The sequence below is a fragment of the Salvelinus fontinalis genome, chromosome 26, assembly GCF_029448725.1.
Source record: "Salvelinus fontinalis isolate EN_2023a chromosome 26, ASM2944872v1, whole genome shotgun sequence".
Lineage (NCBI taxonomy): Eukaryota > Metazoa > Chordata > Actinopteri > Salmoniformes > Salmonidae > Salvelinus > Salvelinus fontinalis.
This window is the reverse complement of record NC_074690.1, coordinates 41,163,090-41,179,419: the sequence shown is the minus strand read 5'-3', so window position 1 is coordinate 41,179,419 and position 16,330 is coordinate 41,163,090. Positions and strand designations below refer to the sequence as shown.

The 16,330-nt window shown below is 45.8% G+C and overlaps 1 protein-coding gene and 1 long non-coding RNA gene across 2 annotated transcripts; one reads left to right on the top strand and one right to left on the bottom strand.

The window, feature by feature from the left end:
• Positions 1 to 242: 242 nt before the first annotated feature.
• LOC129824363 (zinc finger protein 239-like) lies at positions 243 to 7,439 on the top strand. Its single transcript, XM_055883955.1, has 2 exons — positions 243 to 865; positions 5,648 to 7,439. The coding sequence occupies exons 1-2, from the start codon at positions 469 to 471 to the stop codon at positions 6,382 to 6,384; spliced, it is 1,134 nt and encodes a 377-aa protein (XP_055739930.1). The 5' UTR covers positions 243 to 468; the 3' UTR covers positions 6,385 to 7,439.
• LOC129824366 (uncharacterized) lies at positions 6,807 to 12,422 on the bottom strand. The gene is made up of 3 exons (XR_008754737.1): positions 11,699 to 12,422; positions 8,887 to 8,978; positions 6,807 to 7,837 (listed from the first exon to the last, which is right to left on the bottom strand). It is a non-coding gene; the product is annotated as an uncharacterized LOC129824366 (long non-coding RNA).
• Between the last annotated feature and the right edge of the window lie 3,908 nt (positions 12,423 to 16,330).

The following is a 16,330-nucleotide window of genomic DNA, read 5'->3' as shown; positions in this document are numbered from 1 at the left end:
AATATGCAATAACGCAAAAACATAACTGTTTGTACTTACAGGTAACCACATCGTGACTACAACTAGCTTAGTAAGTCTTTATCCACACTGTAGTTTTACACTGGTGAGAAAAAACGAATGCTTCCTTTGACTTGTTGTCTGAAATTAAATATACATTTTATTCAACTGCGTTACCCACTCCAGTCAGCGGATGGCGGTGTGGGAATTTAAGGCAACGCTGTGTGACGTATAATCTAGTGGACGGAATGCTTCTTTCAACAGCAGCAAAAGTTAGTCAACCACCTCGGTGGCTTGCTAGACAAAATAGCCGAACCAATAAAGCTCTTTAGGCGCTTTAGTGTTTATTAGCCACTGTGTTTTAAACACACTTCTGTCGTCCGTTTTAATTTCATATTTACGGTTGTTGTTATTAGTCAGCTAGCGGGCTGGTTAAGTTAGCATTAGCCTATCTAGCTAACATTCCCGACCATGAGCTCACTAAGCAACTCTCCTCCTGCAAAAGAAGAGGGGATCTGCTGGACGGAGAAAACGGGGCTGTGGCTGAACATTGTGGTGAAAGAGGAAGAGGAGGATGTCACAATAGAAAAACAAGTAGAGGTTGAGGCCGTTACAGTGAAAGAAGAAGATAAAGACGTTACAGTTAAAGAAGAGGAAGACTCGTTCAGAGTAAAAGAGGAGGAGGATGTTACAGTAAAAGAAGAGGAAGAGAAAGAGGAGGATGCATGTTTTGGAGTGAAAGAGGAGGATGGGGAGATGACTGTCACAGTGGAAGAAGAGGAGGAAACTGAATATCTGGGCTCGGTTTCACAAAGGCATGTTAAAGCGTCCAATGGTTCTAACGATGAACGGGCCCTGATTAACACTAGTAAGTACTGCCTTAAATACAGAGGCATAAACTCTGCAGTTGTGGAACTGATGTGCGGTGTTAAAGGGGAACTATGCAATTGCTACATCCATATTTAGACTTTTTAAATGTGTTTATTTATAGCCATTGATTCTTCAAGAATATAACACATGCCTCATGAGCTTAGTTCAACTGTTGTACCCCATCAGAACCCCAAATAAGCTTTTTTTACTCCAATGTTTAGAAACAATGTAAACCAACACTGTAGCCTCAACATGGTTAAAACTATAATGTTGATATCATGGATGGTCAATCCTTGCATCCATAGGTCTGTCTATGAATTTGAGAGTAGTTACATTTCTCCAGCCCTTTCTCCCTCCATCTTATTACCAAAACAGTGGTGGAATGACAGCTTTGTTATTGTTTGAACTGCAGATTGGTTGGTTGATTGTGTGGCTTTTTTAAAGGGGAAACCTAGGATTTAAGCAGCTGATGGATGGGGGCTGGAGAAATGTAACCACTCTCACATTCATAGAGAAAGCTATTTTAGCAACCGTAACCCAAAACCTAGCGACCTCGTCAAGAAGTTCAGACAGCTTGGCGTAACAGTTATAAGGTGTTGGCTTGACAGTGGACCCAGGTTTGAGTCCAGCTCAGGGCTACCCCCTGATTTGACTACACTATAAATACAAGGACTGACCATCCAAAAGGTCAAAATGATCGTTTTAGACAAGATTTCAAGGCTATACAGTGCTTTTTTACAAACAATGGTGTTTTACGAGCTTATGCTTTGGTTTCTGATGGGGTAATACAGTTGAAACATTTGAGGCATTTACAAGTTATATTCTTCAAGAATCAATGGTTATATAGTAAATGGGTCTTTCTATAACTGCCAGTGTAGATTTCCTGTGGGGGTCAAATTGTTAGAGCTGTTAAGTCATTAGCTGTGTTAGAATACTCACACTAACCATACTATTTGTGATGTTAATTGAGTATATAGTATGCTTATTGGTCATAGTATGATATACTTAGTATGCCAAAAGTTCCCGGATGTCGTACTAAATTCGGCAAAATATGACGTATACACACAGTACGTTATGGCCCATAATGCAATTCTTCAGGAAATGGGCGTGGCTTCACATCGTTTTCAGATTTGAAGAAAATGTCGGAAAATATGCAGCCGAAGTCCAACGAGAGTCGATACAAATTCATTACTTTATCTGATTATGACAAATGTTAAGAAAATGCTGAGCAATGTAATAAAGTAACGACTTTTCAAGTAAGTTACCTTACACGATATGCTGGCTGACAATTTGTTAGCATGTTATTACAGCAGTATGTACCGGTATGTTAACTAGCAACCTAACGTTAGTTGGCTACTTATACATCAAACTTGCCAGTATATGAACTATATTCTAACTAACTACCCAACCTTTATTTACTTGATTATTCACGTCATTCTTAGCTTAGCTAAATGGTATAGTCGTTGTGCTTTCTCAATGGACTTTTGGGTGCTTTCATAAATTCACTCTGGCTATCTACTCCGATTTCAGAGCTCTCTCGTCTGTGTACCAGATCAAATCAAAAAAAAAATGTTCCATACACATGGTTAGCAGATGTTAATGCGAGTGTAGCGAAATGCTTGTGCTTCTAGTTCCGACCAAGCAGTAATATCTAACAAGTAATCTAACAATTTCACAACAACTACCTTATACACATAAGTGTGAAAGAATGAATAAGAATATGTACATATATATATATGGATGAGCGATGGCCGAACGGCATAGGCAAGATGCAGTAGATGGTAGAGTACAGTATATACATATGAGATGAGTAATGTAGGGTATGTAAACATTATATAAAGCGCGGCATTGATTAAAGTGACTAGTGATACATTTATCACATCCAATTATTAATTATTAAAGTGGCTAGAGATTTGAGTCAGTATGTTGGCATCAGCCACTCAATGTTAGTGATGGCTGTATAACAGTCTGATGGCCTTGAGACAGAAACTCTCAGTCCCAGCTTTGATGCACCTGTACTGACCTCGCCTTCTGGATGATAGCGGGGTGAACAGGCAGTGGCTCGGGTGGTTGTTGTCCTTGATGATCTTTTTGGCCTTCCTGTGACATCGGGTGGTGTAGGTGTCCTGGAGCGCAGCAAGCAAAGAAGTTGTTTAGTTTGTCTGGGAGCAAGACATCGAGGTCCGCGACGGGGCTGGTTTTCTTTTTGTGGTCTGTGATTGACTGTAGACCCTGCCACATACCTCTGTTTTCTGAGCCGTTGAATTGCGACTCTACTTTGTCTCTATACTGATGCTTAGCTTGTTTGATTGCCTTGAGGGGGGAATAGCTACACTGTTTGTATTCGGTCATGTTTCCGGGTCGCCTTGCCCTGATTAAAAGCAGTGGTTCGCGCTTTCAGTTTTGCGCGAATGCTGCCACCAATCCACGGTTTATGGTTGGGGAATGTTTTAATAGTCGCCGTGGGTACAACATCACAGATGCACTTGCTAATTGTTTTTTTTCACCTTTATTTAACCAGGTAAGCTAGTTGAGAACAAGTTGTCATTTACAACTGTGACCTGGCCAAGATAAAGCAAAGCAGTTCGACACATACAACAACACAGAGTTATACATGGAATAAACAAACATACAGTCAATAATACAGTAGAAAAGTCTATATACACTGTGTGCAAACGAGGTAAGGCAATAAATAGGCCATGGTGGCGAAGTAATTACATTTATAGCAATTAAACACTGGAATGGTAGATGTACAGAAGATGAATGTGCAAGTAGAGATACTGGGGTGCATTGGAGCAAAATAAATAAATACAGTATGGGGATGAGGTAGTTGGATGGGCTATTTACAGATGAGCTATGTACAGGTGCAGTGTTCTGTGAGCTGCTCTGACAGCTGGTGCTTAAAACCTGTTTGGGATAGGGGGCAGCATTTTCACTTTTGGATGAAATGCGTGCCCAGAGTAAACTGCCTGCTACTCTGTCCCAGATGCTAATGTATGCATATTATTAGTATTATTGGATAGAAAACACTCTGAAGTTTCTAAAACTGTTTGAATGATGTCTGTGAGTGTAACAGAACTCATATGGCAGGCGAAAACCTGAGAAAAATCCAACCAGGAAGTAGGAAATCTGAGGTTTGTAGTTTTTCAAAGCTTGGCCTACCGAATACACATTGTCTATGGGGTCAAGTTGCACTTCAAGGCTTCCACTAGATGTCAACTTTCTTTAGAAACTTGTTTCAGGCTTCTGCTATAAAGGAGGGGGGAATGGGAGCTGAATGAGTCAGGTGTCTGGCAGAGTGTCTCAGGCTCATGACGCGCGGTCCCGACAGAGGATTTTCTCATTCCAGTGCTTTTCTACAGACAATGGAATTCTCCAGTTGGAACATTATTGAAGTTTCATGTTAAAAACACCCTAAAGATTGATTCCATACATCGTTTGACATGTTTCTACGACCTGTAACGGAACTTTTCGAGTTTTTGTCTGGACGTAGTGCTCGCGCCTCATGAAGATGAACAACAAGTGGCTATTTGGACATAAATGATGGACTTTATGGAACTTTATGGAACAAATCAGTCATTTATTGTCGAACTGGGATTCTTGGGAGTGCATTCTGATGAAGATCATCAAAGGTAAGTGAATATTTCTAATGTTATTTCTAACTTCTGTTGACGCCAACATGGCGGATATTTCTTTGGCTGGATTGGGGTCTGAGCGCCGTACTCAGATTATGCATTTTTCGCAAAGTTTTTTTGAAATCTGACAGCGGTTGCATTAAGGAGAAGTCTATCTTTAATTCTGTGAATAACACTTGTATCTTTTATCAATGTTTATTATGAGTATTTCTGGGATTTGATGTGGCTATCTGCAAAATCACCGGATGTTTTGGAATCAAAACATTACTACACGTAACGCACCAATGTAAACTGAGATTTTTGGATATAAATTTGCACATTATCGAACAAAACATACATGTATTGTGTAACATGATGTCCTATGAGTGTCATCTGATGAAGATCATCAAAGGTTAGTGATTCATTTGATCTATATTTCTGCTTTTTGTGACTCCTATCTTTGTCTGGAAAAATGTCTGTGTGTTTTTTTGACTTGGCTCTGACCTAACATAATCATATGTTGTGCTTTCGCTGTAAAGCCTTTTTGAAATCGGACACGATGGGTAGATTAACAAGAAGTTTATCTTTCATTTGCTGTATTGGACTTGTTAATGTATGAAAGTTACATATTTCTAAAAAATGTTGTCGAGCGGAATGTTGTCGAGGCGTTCCGCTAGCGCTAGAAACGTTAAAGCTAGTGAGGGAGATATGAGTCCCCAGCTTCAGTGATTTTTGCAGTTTGTTCCAGTCTTTGGCAGCAGAGAACTAGAAGGAGAGGCGGCCAAAGGAAGAATTGGCTTTGGGGGTGACCATTGATATACCTGCTGGAGCGCGTGCTACGGGTAGGTGCTGCTATGGTGACCAGTGAGCTGAGATAAGGTTACCTAGCAGAGACTTGTAGATGACCTGGAGCCAGTCTGGCACACTACTTAGAGTTTCAACAACATGAATAACTTATTTCTAGCCTACAATCATCGATGTTACTACTAATGTGGAAACAAGACAGAATATGACTATTCTTGCTCATTTTAAGACAATTGTCAAATAATTTTAATATTCATTAGACTTCAATTGTTGTACAACATCATGGCTACGCTGGCTACCCTTTACAGTGGATGTCATGTTGTGGGCCTTTAACCATCTGTCTGACTTTGTTGTTCACACAGGAGAGAGACGGGACTACCGTGGGTCCTCTGGAGAGCCTCAAAAACATCATGATGCTGACAAGGCAGAGAAGAGTCTCTCCACATTAGAACACCTCAAGAAACACCCGCAGAGATCCACAGGGAAGAGAACTCACTGCTGCTCTGACTGTGGGAAGAGATTCACCTCATCAGGCATTAAAATTCACCAGAGAATCCACACAGGAGAGAAATCTTATAGCTGTGATCAATGTCAGAAGAGTTTTGTTACATCTAGAGTTCTGACAGTACACCAGAGAACACACACAGGAGAGAAATCTCATAGCTGTAATCAATGTGGGAAGTTTTTTTTTACATCTAGCCATCTGAAGATACACCAGAGAACACACACAGGAGAGAAATCGTATAGCTGTGATCAATGTGGGAAGAGTTTTGTTCAATCTGGCAATCTGACAGTACACCAGAGAACACACACAGGAGAAAAATCTTATAGTTGTGATCAATGTGGGAAGAGTTTTGTTACATCTAGCGTTCTGACAGTACACCAGAGAACACACACAGGAGAGAAACCGTATAGCTGTAATCAATGTGGGAAGAGTTTTGCTTCATCTAGTGGTCTGACAGTACACCAGAGAACACACACAGGAGAGAAACCTTATAGCTGTGATCAATGTGGGAAGAGTTTTGTTCAATCTGGCAATCTGACAGTACACCAGAGAACACACACAGGAGAGAAAACTTATAGCTGTGACCAGAGATAATCTGATAAAAGATATCTGATCCAATTTTAGAAAATACATACATGAAGGAGTTGTCTCATGATATCAATTAATTAATGTCACAATGTAGAATGTTTTAACATTGTAGTGGGAGTATTTTAATAATTTTAATGATAATATTGCAGGAGTTTCCTCTTGAAATCAGACATGTGTGGTAAGGACAACTTGGTTGCTAAATGTCTCAAGGGTGGGCAGTCAAAACGTTTTGTGTTTAGCCAGTGAGTTACCATGGATCACAAACTCCTATTGGAGGTTGAGTTTTGTTTGGGCTTGTTCCAAGGGGACAAGAGTTCTAGAATCTAGTGGGGGAAAAAGTTTTTTCTAGTTTTTGATTGTTGACAGCCTGCAGACACCATGTTTATATTGGTGAAGGTGAAGCTTTGTAGTTGATTATAATGTGAAATGGAAGTTGTTTTCTGTTGGTGGTAAGCTTTCTCTTAAGGTGTTACAGTCTTTGGTTTTTCCATTTATGTTTTGAGTTTGGACGGTAGCAAGTATAGCTCGTTAGCACGTAGGGCGCACTGATTGGTGTCACCTCGTTAGTCAGTATGTGTTACACCTGTGCTGGCTTGTCCATCTCGTTAGTGGAAGGTGTTTCACCTGAGCTGGTCCAAGTTCTATTTAAGAGTGTCTGGCCCAGTGCTCCAGTTGTTTTGATAGATATGGAGTGTCAACACCTTAAGTTGCTCCACCTTTTTGGTTTGCTTCCTGTCTTTAAGTTTGGTGTGGGTTTTTGTTTTGTTTGCCTCTTCTTGGGCAGATTTAGTGGGTCTAATGGTGGGTGTCTTTCAGGTCCCCGTTGTTGTTACTAGTCAACTTTCAGTGGACACCTCCATAGTGTCTTTCAGAGCCCCTCCTATATTAATTATGTGCTCATTAGAGTTTTAGTTGGTAACCTTCTGTTTTTTTATCCTCTTATGTTTGTGTACAAAATATTTCTGTTTATTTTCATTGTTTTAATGTTTTTTCCTGTGAAGCCATTGTGTTGAATCCATGTCTGAAATGTGCTGTGTAAATAAAGCTTGATTTCATTTGAACATATTGCAAAACAAATGAACCCAATGACTGACAATCAACAGACTCTTGCGAAACCAATGAACAAATATGTGCAAAAGCAACACGCATCTTGGTCCATCTTATTATGAAAAACAGTATAAATTCAGCATCTTCCACTGTGTCAAAATAGTGCATGTTTAGTATCACTTTTCAACCAACACAGTGCATTTGTTGAAATCAACAATACGTCAAAGGATTCAACTACTGAAAACTGAAACAAACAAATAGATCAAACACATCAATCCCACTTTTCCAGCCTGCTGAAGCCGTGGTGGAGTGGTAAACACCACCCCCGGCTCTACCAGGCGATTGAGGTGATCTCCCACAGCTCTGCTTATGTCATGTTCTGTGGCCTTGCCGTTCCATTTCTTGACTGCCCCTGCAACACAGAAACACATTTAGTAAAATTATATAAAACTCTCAAAGTAATGGATATGGAGCATCTATGGCCTCAGTTACACCTGGCACCTAAATGTGACTTCTCTCATCCGATCACTCCAAGCTGCATTAGGTTCAGATCTACCAGGATGGGCCTTTGACATAGTCTGGACGCAGTCAGGCCACTGAATATGCATAAGCAATGTAAAGAGGTGGGGAAAAATACATTTTACACATATTACCTTCATAATAAATAAAATTGTATTGGTCACATACAGGTGCTCAGCAGATGTTATTGCGAATGTAGGCAAATGCTTGTGCTTCTAGTTCCGACAGTGCAGTCATATCTAACAATTTCACAACAAATACCTAATACACACAAATCTAAGTAAAGGAATGGATTTATGAATATATAAATATATGGATAAACAATGTCAGAGCAGCATAGACTGAGATACAGTTTATACATATGAGATGAGAAATGCAAGATATGCAAACATTATTAAAGGGACAATGATTTCATGATGCCTGTTTAACAGTCTGATGGCCTTGAGATAGAAGCTGTTTTTCATTCTTTTGGTCCCAGCTTTGATGCACCTTTACTGACCTCGCCTTCTGAATGATAGTGGGGTGAACAGGCAGTGGCTCGGGTAATAACAAAGAACAAATATGTGTGCCTAAGGGGAAATTAACTTTCATACAGCCAGAAGGGTTGAGAAATTAAATATCAGTGGACAATTTGCACAAATGTAATGAACATAGATGATGGAACATATTCCCTTTTGCTGACGTGATGAACCGCTAATGGGACGTAAATATTTACCATCTAAACCAGGGGTGTCAAACTCATTCCACGGAGGGCCTAGTGTCTGCAGGTTTTTGGTTTTTCCTTTCAATAAAGCCCTAGACAACCAGGTGTGGGGAGTTCCTAACTAATTAGTGATGTTAATTCATCAATCAAGTACAAGGGAGGAGCGAAAACCCGCAGACACTCGGCCCTCCGTGGAATGAGTTTGACACCTGTGATCTAAACCATGTGTGACCTCTCACCTCTCTGGCTGTAGAAGTGTTCTTCCTAACCAGTCCCTCAACAGTTCTCTGACTGAGCTCCACCCTCACTGGGTCTTCAGAGGAGAGGAAGGCTGAGGAGGGATGGAAGGATGAATGGATCAGTCAGTCGATAAAGTGTAGAGCTGCTGTCTATGCTGTCTGACAAAATCACTATTTTAGTAGTTTATTAAAGTAAATAAGGTTTTATGACTGCTGAATGCCAACTATCAATCACTTAGATCATGTATTTTCAGGTAGAGATACATCCTTGGGATGTCCCTAGCCCATTGAAGTTAACATTTAAAATTGTTAAGGAAGGGTTTAGGGTAGGGATGTCCCCGGGGCGGCAGGGTAGCCTAGTGGTTAGAGCGTTGGACTAGTAACCGAAAGGTTGCAAGTTCAAATCCCCGAGCTGACAAGGTACAAATCTGTCGTTCTGCCCCTGAACAGGCAGTTAACCCACTGTTCCTAGGCCGTCATTGAAAATAAGAATTTGTTCTTAACTGACTTGCCTAGTTAAATAAAGGTAAAATAAAAAAAAGGATCCCAGATAGCATTGACCACTGTGCATTCTGCTCTCTTTTACATAGCAGGTGATGGGTTCTGACTTCTGAACTTGACAATATAAAATATCCTTATTCATGTCACTGTTTGAGAGAGGGGAATGTAGAACGTTTACATTCTGTCAGAATGTGTTATTGTTAGTCGTCAGGGATCCTATGGAAGGAGAAGGGCTACAGTCTGGTACAAGTCAACAGGACAGCCGTGAGGTGGGGAGAAGGGCCATAGTCTGGTACAAGTCAACAGGACAGCCGTGAGGTGGGGAGGAGAAGGGCCACAGTGTGGTACAAGTCAACAGGACAGCCGTGAGGTGGGGAGAAGGGCCATAGTCTGGTACAAGTCAAAAGGACAGCCGTGAGGTGGGGAGGAGTGAGATATTTAGGCCGAGGTCGGGTCAGATGAAGTGAGGAAGAACTGATATCACAAAAGTTCTGCCTAGCAACAGAGATGTAAGGAGGAGACTCAGCATAGGAGAAAGGGTTAAATACCAGCGCTTGTGTGAATATGTCTTGGTCTTATGCAGCTGTGTGACTCAGTGGGTGAATAAACTTGGTTTGAGATTTACTTATCTTCTGAGTTTTTACTCTTTATTTAGAACTTAACTCAGGTGTAAAAGAAACACAGACAAGACAAGTAGGTGCACAGTGGATTATGGTCATTGTAGTTAATTACAACGTTTTATGCGCTAAACTATGTAGAATATTGGCCAGCTGGAAACTACATCACACAGTTCAGTCTGGGTCTGATTTATCTCTAGAAAAACTACAACTCCCTACTACATCACACAGTTCAGGCTGGATCTGATTTATCTCTGTGCAATGTTGTGAGGTAAAAATCATGTTAACCTATTTCAGTTGATATGACTTCGGAAGGATCTCTTTAGGGTTGAGAAGTTTATATGTATGTTTGTGTGGGTGTGCAACCATACACCCTCTCGACAGACAGGCCAAAGGTGCTTGGCCCAATTCAGGGAACCGTTGATCTACTTCAGAGGAACTGTGTCTAGAGTGATTTCCTGTTGTTTTGACACCTCACTGGAAAACTAGAATAACTAGCTGTTGCTGCAGAACGAGACGACCAATTCATAGTTAGTTTGTGTCTCGTTCTCCACACACTTACACATACCAAGATCACGTGTTTTCTACATGCACACGATAGTTTGACAGTTCAACGTCAGTTCACCGTCTCACCTCATACTGTATTGGAGCAGCAGCAGCTGACTGCCCAGTTCAACATCAGTTCACCGTCTCACCTCATACTGTATTGGAGCAGCAGCTGACTGCCCGGTTCAACATCAGTTCACCTTCTCATCTCATACTGTATTGGAGCAGCAGCAGCTGACTTGATCGTTGATGCTAATCATCATGTTTGATTCTAAGAGTAAATAGAGCCGACTCCACTCTAAAAATGAAGGGTTCAACTGGAGTTGTTCTCAGATCCCCTAAGAACCGCAGGGTTCTTGGTCAATGAAAAACTGCCCCAAAAGGTTCTTCAAATCACTTGTTAGAAGGTGGGTTCATCGAGGAACCTCCGTTGTTGCTGGACTTCTTCTGGGAACTGACAACGCTGGTGGCAAGTATGGATGCGACAACAGTTAAAAAGGTTAAGTTGGGTTGATGTTTGGCTCTGAATATGTCTCGAAATAATTTATATAATAATATAACATACTAATGAATAACGAAGACAATTATGGTTTCCTGTGAATAGCTTCCATAACGTAAATATTAGAAAGACGGGTTTGACTGTCGGCGTTGTATGAGCTACAGTACAGTACCGTTAGTTAGCTAACGTTATGTCCTAACTAGGCACAACTAGGTTTGGATTATTTCCCTGAACTATATTCTTTCCCATATATTGTATATCGTTTCCATAAAGCCAACATGGCTTTACACTCTAATTAACGTAAGTTTCCAATCTAGAGCAGTTCTCACTTTTGTGTTAATGAACTGGCTTTCGTTAACTAACTAACTAATTTACTAACTTACTAAGGACGGTGACCTGTCCAGACGAGATGTTACAACGAACCGAATCGTCAATGGAGGGCTTCCTCTTTATATAGCCTGCTACAGCACGCAATACTATTAACTCACAAGGGGGCATAACGTTACATGTACAATACTATCCCATTTTGGAAACGATACATGTACAATACTATCCCATTTTGGAAACGATACATGTACAATACTGTAGCGACCCGCACAGACAGCTGTGTGTTATGTGTTAGGCTAGGAGGTGGTTGTGTTGCACTTACCAGTACACAGTGTTCGCGGGGTCCGACATGCCAATCAACCTGCTATCTGCCAATCACGGGAATGCCTGGAATGTTCTGATGCCGGGCGGTTAGCGGAGTGGCGTGGAGGGGGGTTGGGCAGGGGGATGGAGCATTGGAAGTTATTAAGAACAGGTTTAGCCTTTGTTCTCTCTCTTACTTCTGGCCTTCAAACGAGGTTATCTTTCATTTATTTGTCGTGGGCTTCGGCCAAACAGTAGCCTGTGTAAAGTTGGGTTAATAAACCGTCAATTCGTAAACTCAACCCTCTGTCTGGACAATTGTTCCTTTATGATCTAGTCAGGTAAGTAAAAATGTTGATAAAAGTTATCCAGCTAGCTAACGTTAGCTGACTTCTGTGGCTAGCTACCGTAGGTGAGAACGGGGTTGAAAATGCTTCGAGAGAATCCGAAGGTGGAGGTAGGGGACGATTGTGGCCAAGGAGGTGCGTGTGCATGGACGTCGGAGGATCTGGCTGAGGAGATCGCCAGGGCGTTGGAGCCCAGAGGCCGCTTGAGGGAGGAAGTTAGAGTGATGGCGGAATAAGCGGGCATGAGTGCCTCGTCGACTGTGCTTCGCTCGGATTCTGTTGGGCGCACCGAATGGGTGACGTCGACGCGGCGGGACGAGGAATCTGGGGCTCAGGATGTAAACAAACATGGCGGCGCCCGGTTCCCGGCTGCGTCCGTATCAGTTAAGACCCCGAAGTATTCCGGTAAGGCGGATTGGGAAGCTTTTCATGCTCAGTTTGAACTGTTAGCTCATTTTAGGGGGTGGTCGAATGAAGATAGGGCACTGCAGTTGGCTTTATTTCTCACGGATGATGCTCTGGCCTGTTTGATATTGATTAGCCCCGAGGACACGTGATTATGGTGCTTTAGTGGGAGCACTGAGGAGGCACTATGGACAGTTTGTACAGCCCAGGCTACTGCCCGAGCTAGCACGGGACCTGTTCATACAGGCGCTCTCCTACGGAGCTGTGCATACAGACCCAGCTGGCTCATCCTGAGTCATTGCAGATAGCCTTGGAGAGGGAGCTGGTGTGGGCTGGGGCTTTGGTGGGGGTGCAGGGAGACACACCCTCTGTGCGAGCTGGGGGGCAGAGCAGCCCGGAGCCGGAAAAGCCTGCATGGGTGGCTGAAATGACAGAAGTAATTCGTGCTGTGTCGCTACAGGCGGCACGAAACACGCGCCCTGGTCCCAGGCTATCTGCGCCGGGATTTCCCCATGTCCACCAGAGCTCAGGGAAACGGCTCGGGGTCCGCATAGACCGGGTAGTGCGGACCCCTAGTTTTCTATCCCAACCACCATCTTCTTCAGGAGGAGCCCACCGGCACAGACGGGGAAGCAAGGCTCCACTTCCCCCAGAAGCAGACGAGGGCAAGCGGATGGAGCCTGTTGTTGTGGTGGGCCGGACCTGTGTTGTGGACTTTTGTCATGTCCCTGTCACTGTGGAGGGGGTGCCCTGCTCCGCCCTGGTGGACATTGGGTCCACAGTAACCCTGGTGAGGCCAGATATTGTGCCAGGTTGGACTCAGTCTGAGCCCACAACTGTGCAGCTCCGCACAGTCACAGGTGAGCTGGCACCCATGAAAGGGAAGGGAATAATGACTCTGACAGTAGGGGGCAGGACTGTGTGTCATCCTGTGTGGGTGGCGACTGTGCAGGACCCTTGTATCCTGGGGTTGGACTTTCTTAGGAGCACAGGCTGCCAGTTAGACCTAAATGGGGGCACACTGAGCTTCCAGGGAGGGCCGGAAGTCACCATGGCCCCCCCTAATGTCACATTCACTCAACCCAACAAACCCTTCACTCCAACAGTTAAAGCAGCAGAGACTCATGGCTGCCCCCCCTCCCCCACATCTGTGTGTGACTTTTCCACAGCCCCCCTGTCACCTATGGCTGTGTGTTGCATTCCCCCAGCTACCTCTACGACACAGCCCTCTGTGAGCACGGGCCGCGCCACCCCAGCCCAGCTACCCCAGATGGGAGAGGAGAGGACACTGTCTGCAGTGAGGGAGATATGGGGGAGGAACTGTGTTGGTCTTGACCCCGAGCAGCAGGAACGGTTGTGGCAGTTGCTGTTTGAATTCAGAGACAGCTTTGCGCTGAGTGAGGAAGAGGTGGGTCAGACTCATCTGGTGCAGCATGAGATCGACACCGGTGATGCTCGACCCATCAAGATGCGTCCCCGCCGTATCCCGCTGGCACGCCAGGAGGCGGCAGACAAGGCTGTGTTGGAGATGCAGCGGGAAGACTTCATCGAGCCCTCAGACAGCCCCTGGGCGGCGCCAGTCGTCATGGTTCCCGAAGAAGGGGGGCAAGCTGAGGTTCTGTGCGGACTACAGGCGGCTGAATGAGGTAACCAGGAAGGACTCATACCACGTATCGATGAGTCGCTGGACCTGGTTAGGGGGTCCTCCTGGTTCTCCTCACTAGACCTCTGCAGTGGCTACTGGCAGGTGCCCCTCTCCCCAGAGGCCAGAGCCAAAACGGCATTCTCCACTAACAGAGGACACTGGCAGTTCAAGGTCCTGTTCTTTGGCCTGTGCAACGCTCCAGCTACTTTTGAGCGTTTGATGGACAGGGTGCTGGATGGCATCCCCTGACAGCAGTGTCTGGTATACCTCGATGACATCCTGGCCCATGGCAGCTCCTTCCAGTCAGCCCTGGGGGCGCTACGGCATGTGCTGGAGAGGGTGGCTGCCGCAGGTCTGAAGCTCCACCCCGAGAAGTGCCACTTCATGAGGAGAGAGGTGTCCTTCTTGGGCCACCGAGTGGGGAAGGAGGGGATCAGCACCGTGGAGGACAAGGTGGAGGCTGTCAGAGACTGGCCCACCCCCACCGACCAGCGTCAGCTGAAGCGCTTCCTGGGCCTCGTACTACAGGAGGTTTGTACGGGGCTTCTCAAGCGTCGCTGCTCCCCTGAACCGCCTGCTGCTGAAGGACAAGGCTTTCATTTGGACAGTGGAGTGTGAGGAGGCCTTCAACACCCTCAAACGTGCACTGATCGAGGCCCCCATGCTCGCCCCCCCCTGACCTCAGCTTGCCCTTTATCCTGGACACAGGCGCGAGCAATGTGGGCATGGGTGGGGTGCTGGCCCAGGTGGGGCTAGAGGGGGAGAGAGTGGTGGCGTACTTCAGCAAAACATTTGACAAACATGAGCGCCGCTACTGTGTCACCCGGCGGGAGCTCTTGGCTGTTGTATCTTCTGTCAAACACTTCAAGTACTACCTGGGTGGCCTGCCCTTTACTGTAAGGACTGACCACTCTGCTCTCCAGTGGCTCATGTCTTTCAGAGAGCCAGAGGGGCAGGTGGCACGCTGGTTGGAGGAGCTTCAGCCGTACAACTTCACAGTGGTGCACAGTGCAGGGGCACGCCACTCCAATGCCGACGCCATGTCCTGTCGGCCCTGTACTGCAGACGGCTGCCGCCACTGAGGCTGTGCTCCTGAGTACTCATGGGGGGGTGGGGACTGGACACTTTGGGGTCACAAAAACCCTCCGCCGCCTCCGTCAGGGCTTTTACTGGGGGCAGCACATCAGGGATGTGGAGGACTTTTGCCGCCGCTGTGACAACTGCACAGCGAGAAAGGGCCCCCCAGGCCGCTCATGCTCAGCTCTAACAGTTCCCAGTGGGGGCTCCCATGGAGAAGGTGGGAGTGGATGTAGTTGGGCTGTTCCCCACCACAGACAGTGGAAACCGCTGGGTGCTCACGGCCATGGACTATTTCACAAAATGGCCTGAGACCTATGCTCTGCCTGACCAGGAGGCAGAGACCATCGTCGACGCCCTGACAGTGGGGATGTCCAGCAGGTTTGGAGCTGCGGAGTCCATACACAGCGACCAAGGCAAAAACTTTGAGTCCCGTGTGTTCGCCACCATGTGTGAGGCTGGGTATGCACAAGACCAGCACTACTCCTCTCCATCCTCAAAGTGATGGCCTTGTGGAGCGCTTCAACAAAATGCTTGGACAGCAGCTGGCCCTCGTCTCTTCCAAACACGGGACAAGCACCTGCCTAAGGTCCTCATGGCATGCCGCTCCGCTGTCCAAGACTCAACCTCCTGCACGCCTGCCATCCTCATGCTGGGGAGAGAGATCCGCACCCCTGCGGAGATGGTGTTTGGTCGGCCCCTGGATAGCCCTCATGTTACCCCGGGGCCAGAGTATGCCCGGAGACTCCAGGACCGCCTGGAGACAGCCCACACCTTCGCCAGAGAGCAGCTGGTGAATGCAGGTGGGAGGCAGAAGAGGAACTATGACGTGCACACCCGGGGAAGGCACTTTGTGGCTGGGGAGCTGGTTTGGGTCTACAGCCCCCTAAGGAAAAAAGGCAGATGCCCCAAGTTGGACAGTCACTGGGTGGGACCCTGCAGCGTCCTGGAGAGGGTAGGGGAGGTTGTTTACCAGGTGCAGCTTCCTCCCAGGGGGAGAAAGGTGACACTGTACTGGGACAGGTTAGCCCCATACAGAGGGGCCTCTTCTCCCCAAACCCCAGGAACCCCCACAATTCCCCTCTCTGGCAATGACATTCTCCAGGCACCCACCCCCAGGTGCCGCAGACAAGGCTCCAGACAGCCCACTCCCCCTGTCTCCCCCCCTGTGTCACCG

Coding starts and splice junctions, on each gene's coding strand:
- LOC129824363 (XM_055883955.1), top strand. CDS start 469: ATGAGCTCACTAAGCAACTCTCCTCCTGCAAAAGAAGAGGGGATCTGC. Junction 866..5,647: donor ACGGGCCCTGATTAACACTA/GTAAGTACTGCC, acceptor TTGTTCACACAG/GAGAGAGACGGGACTACCGT.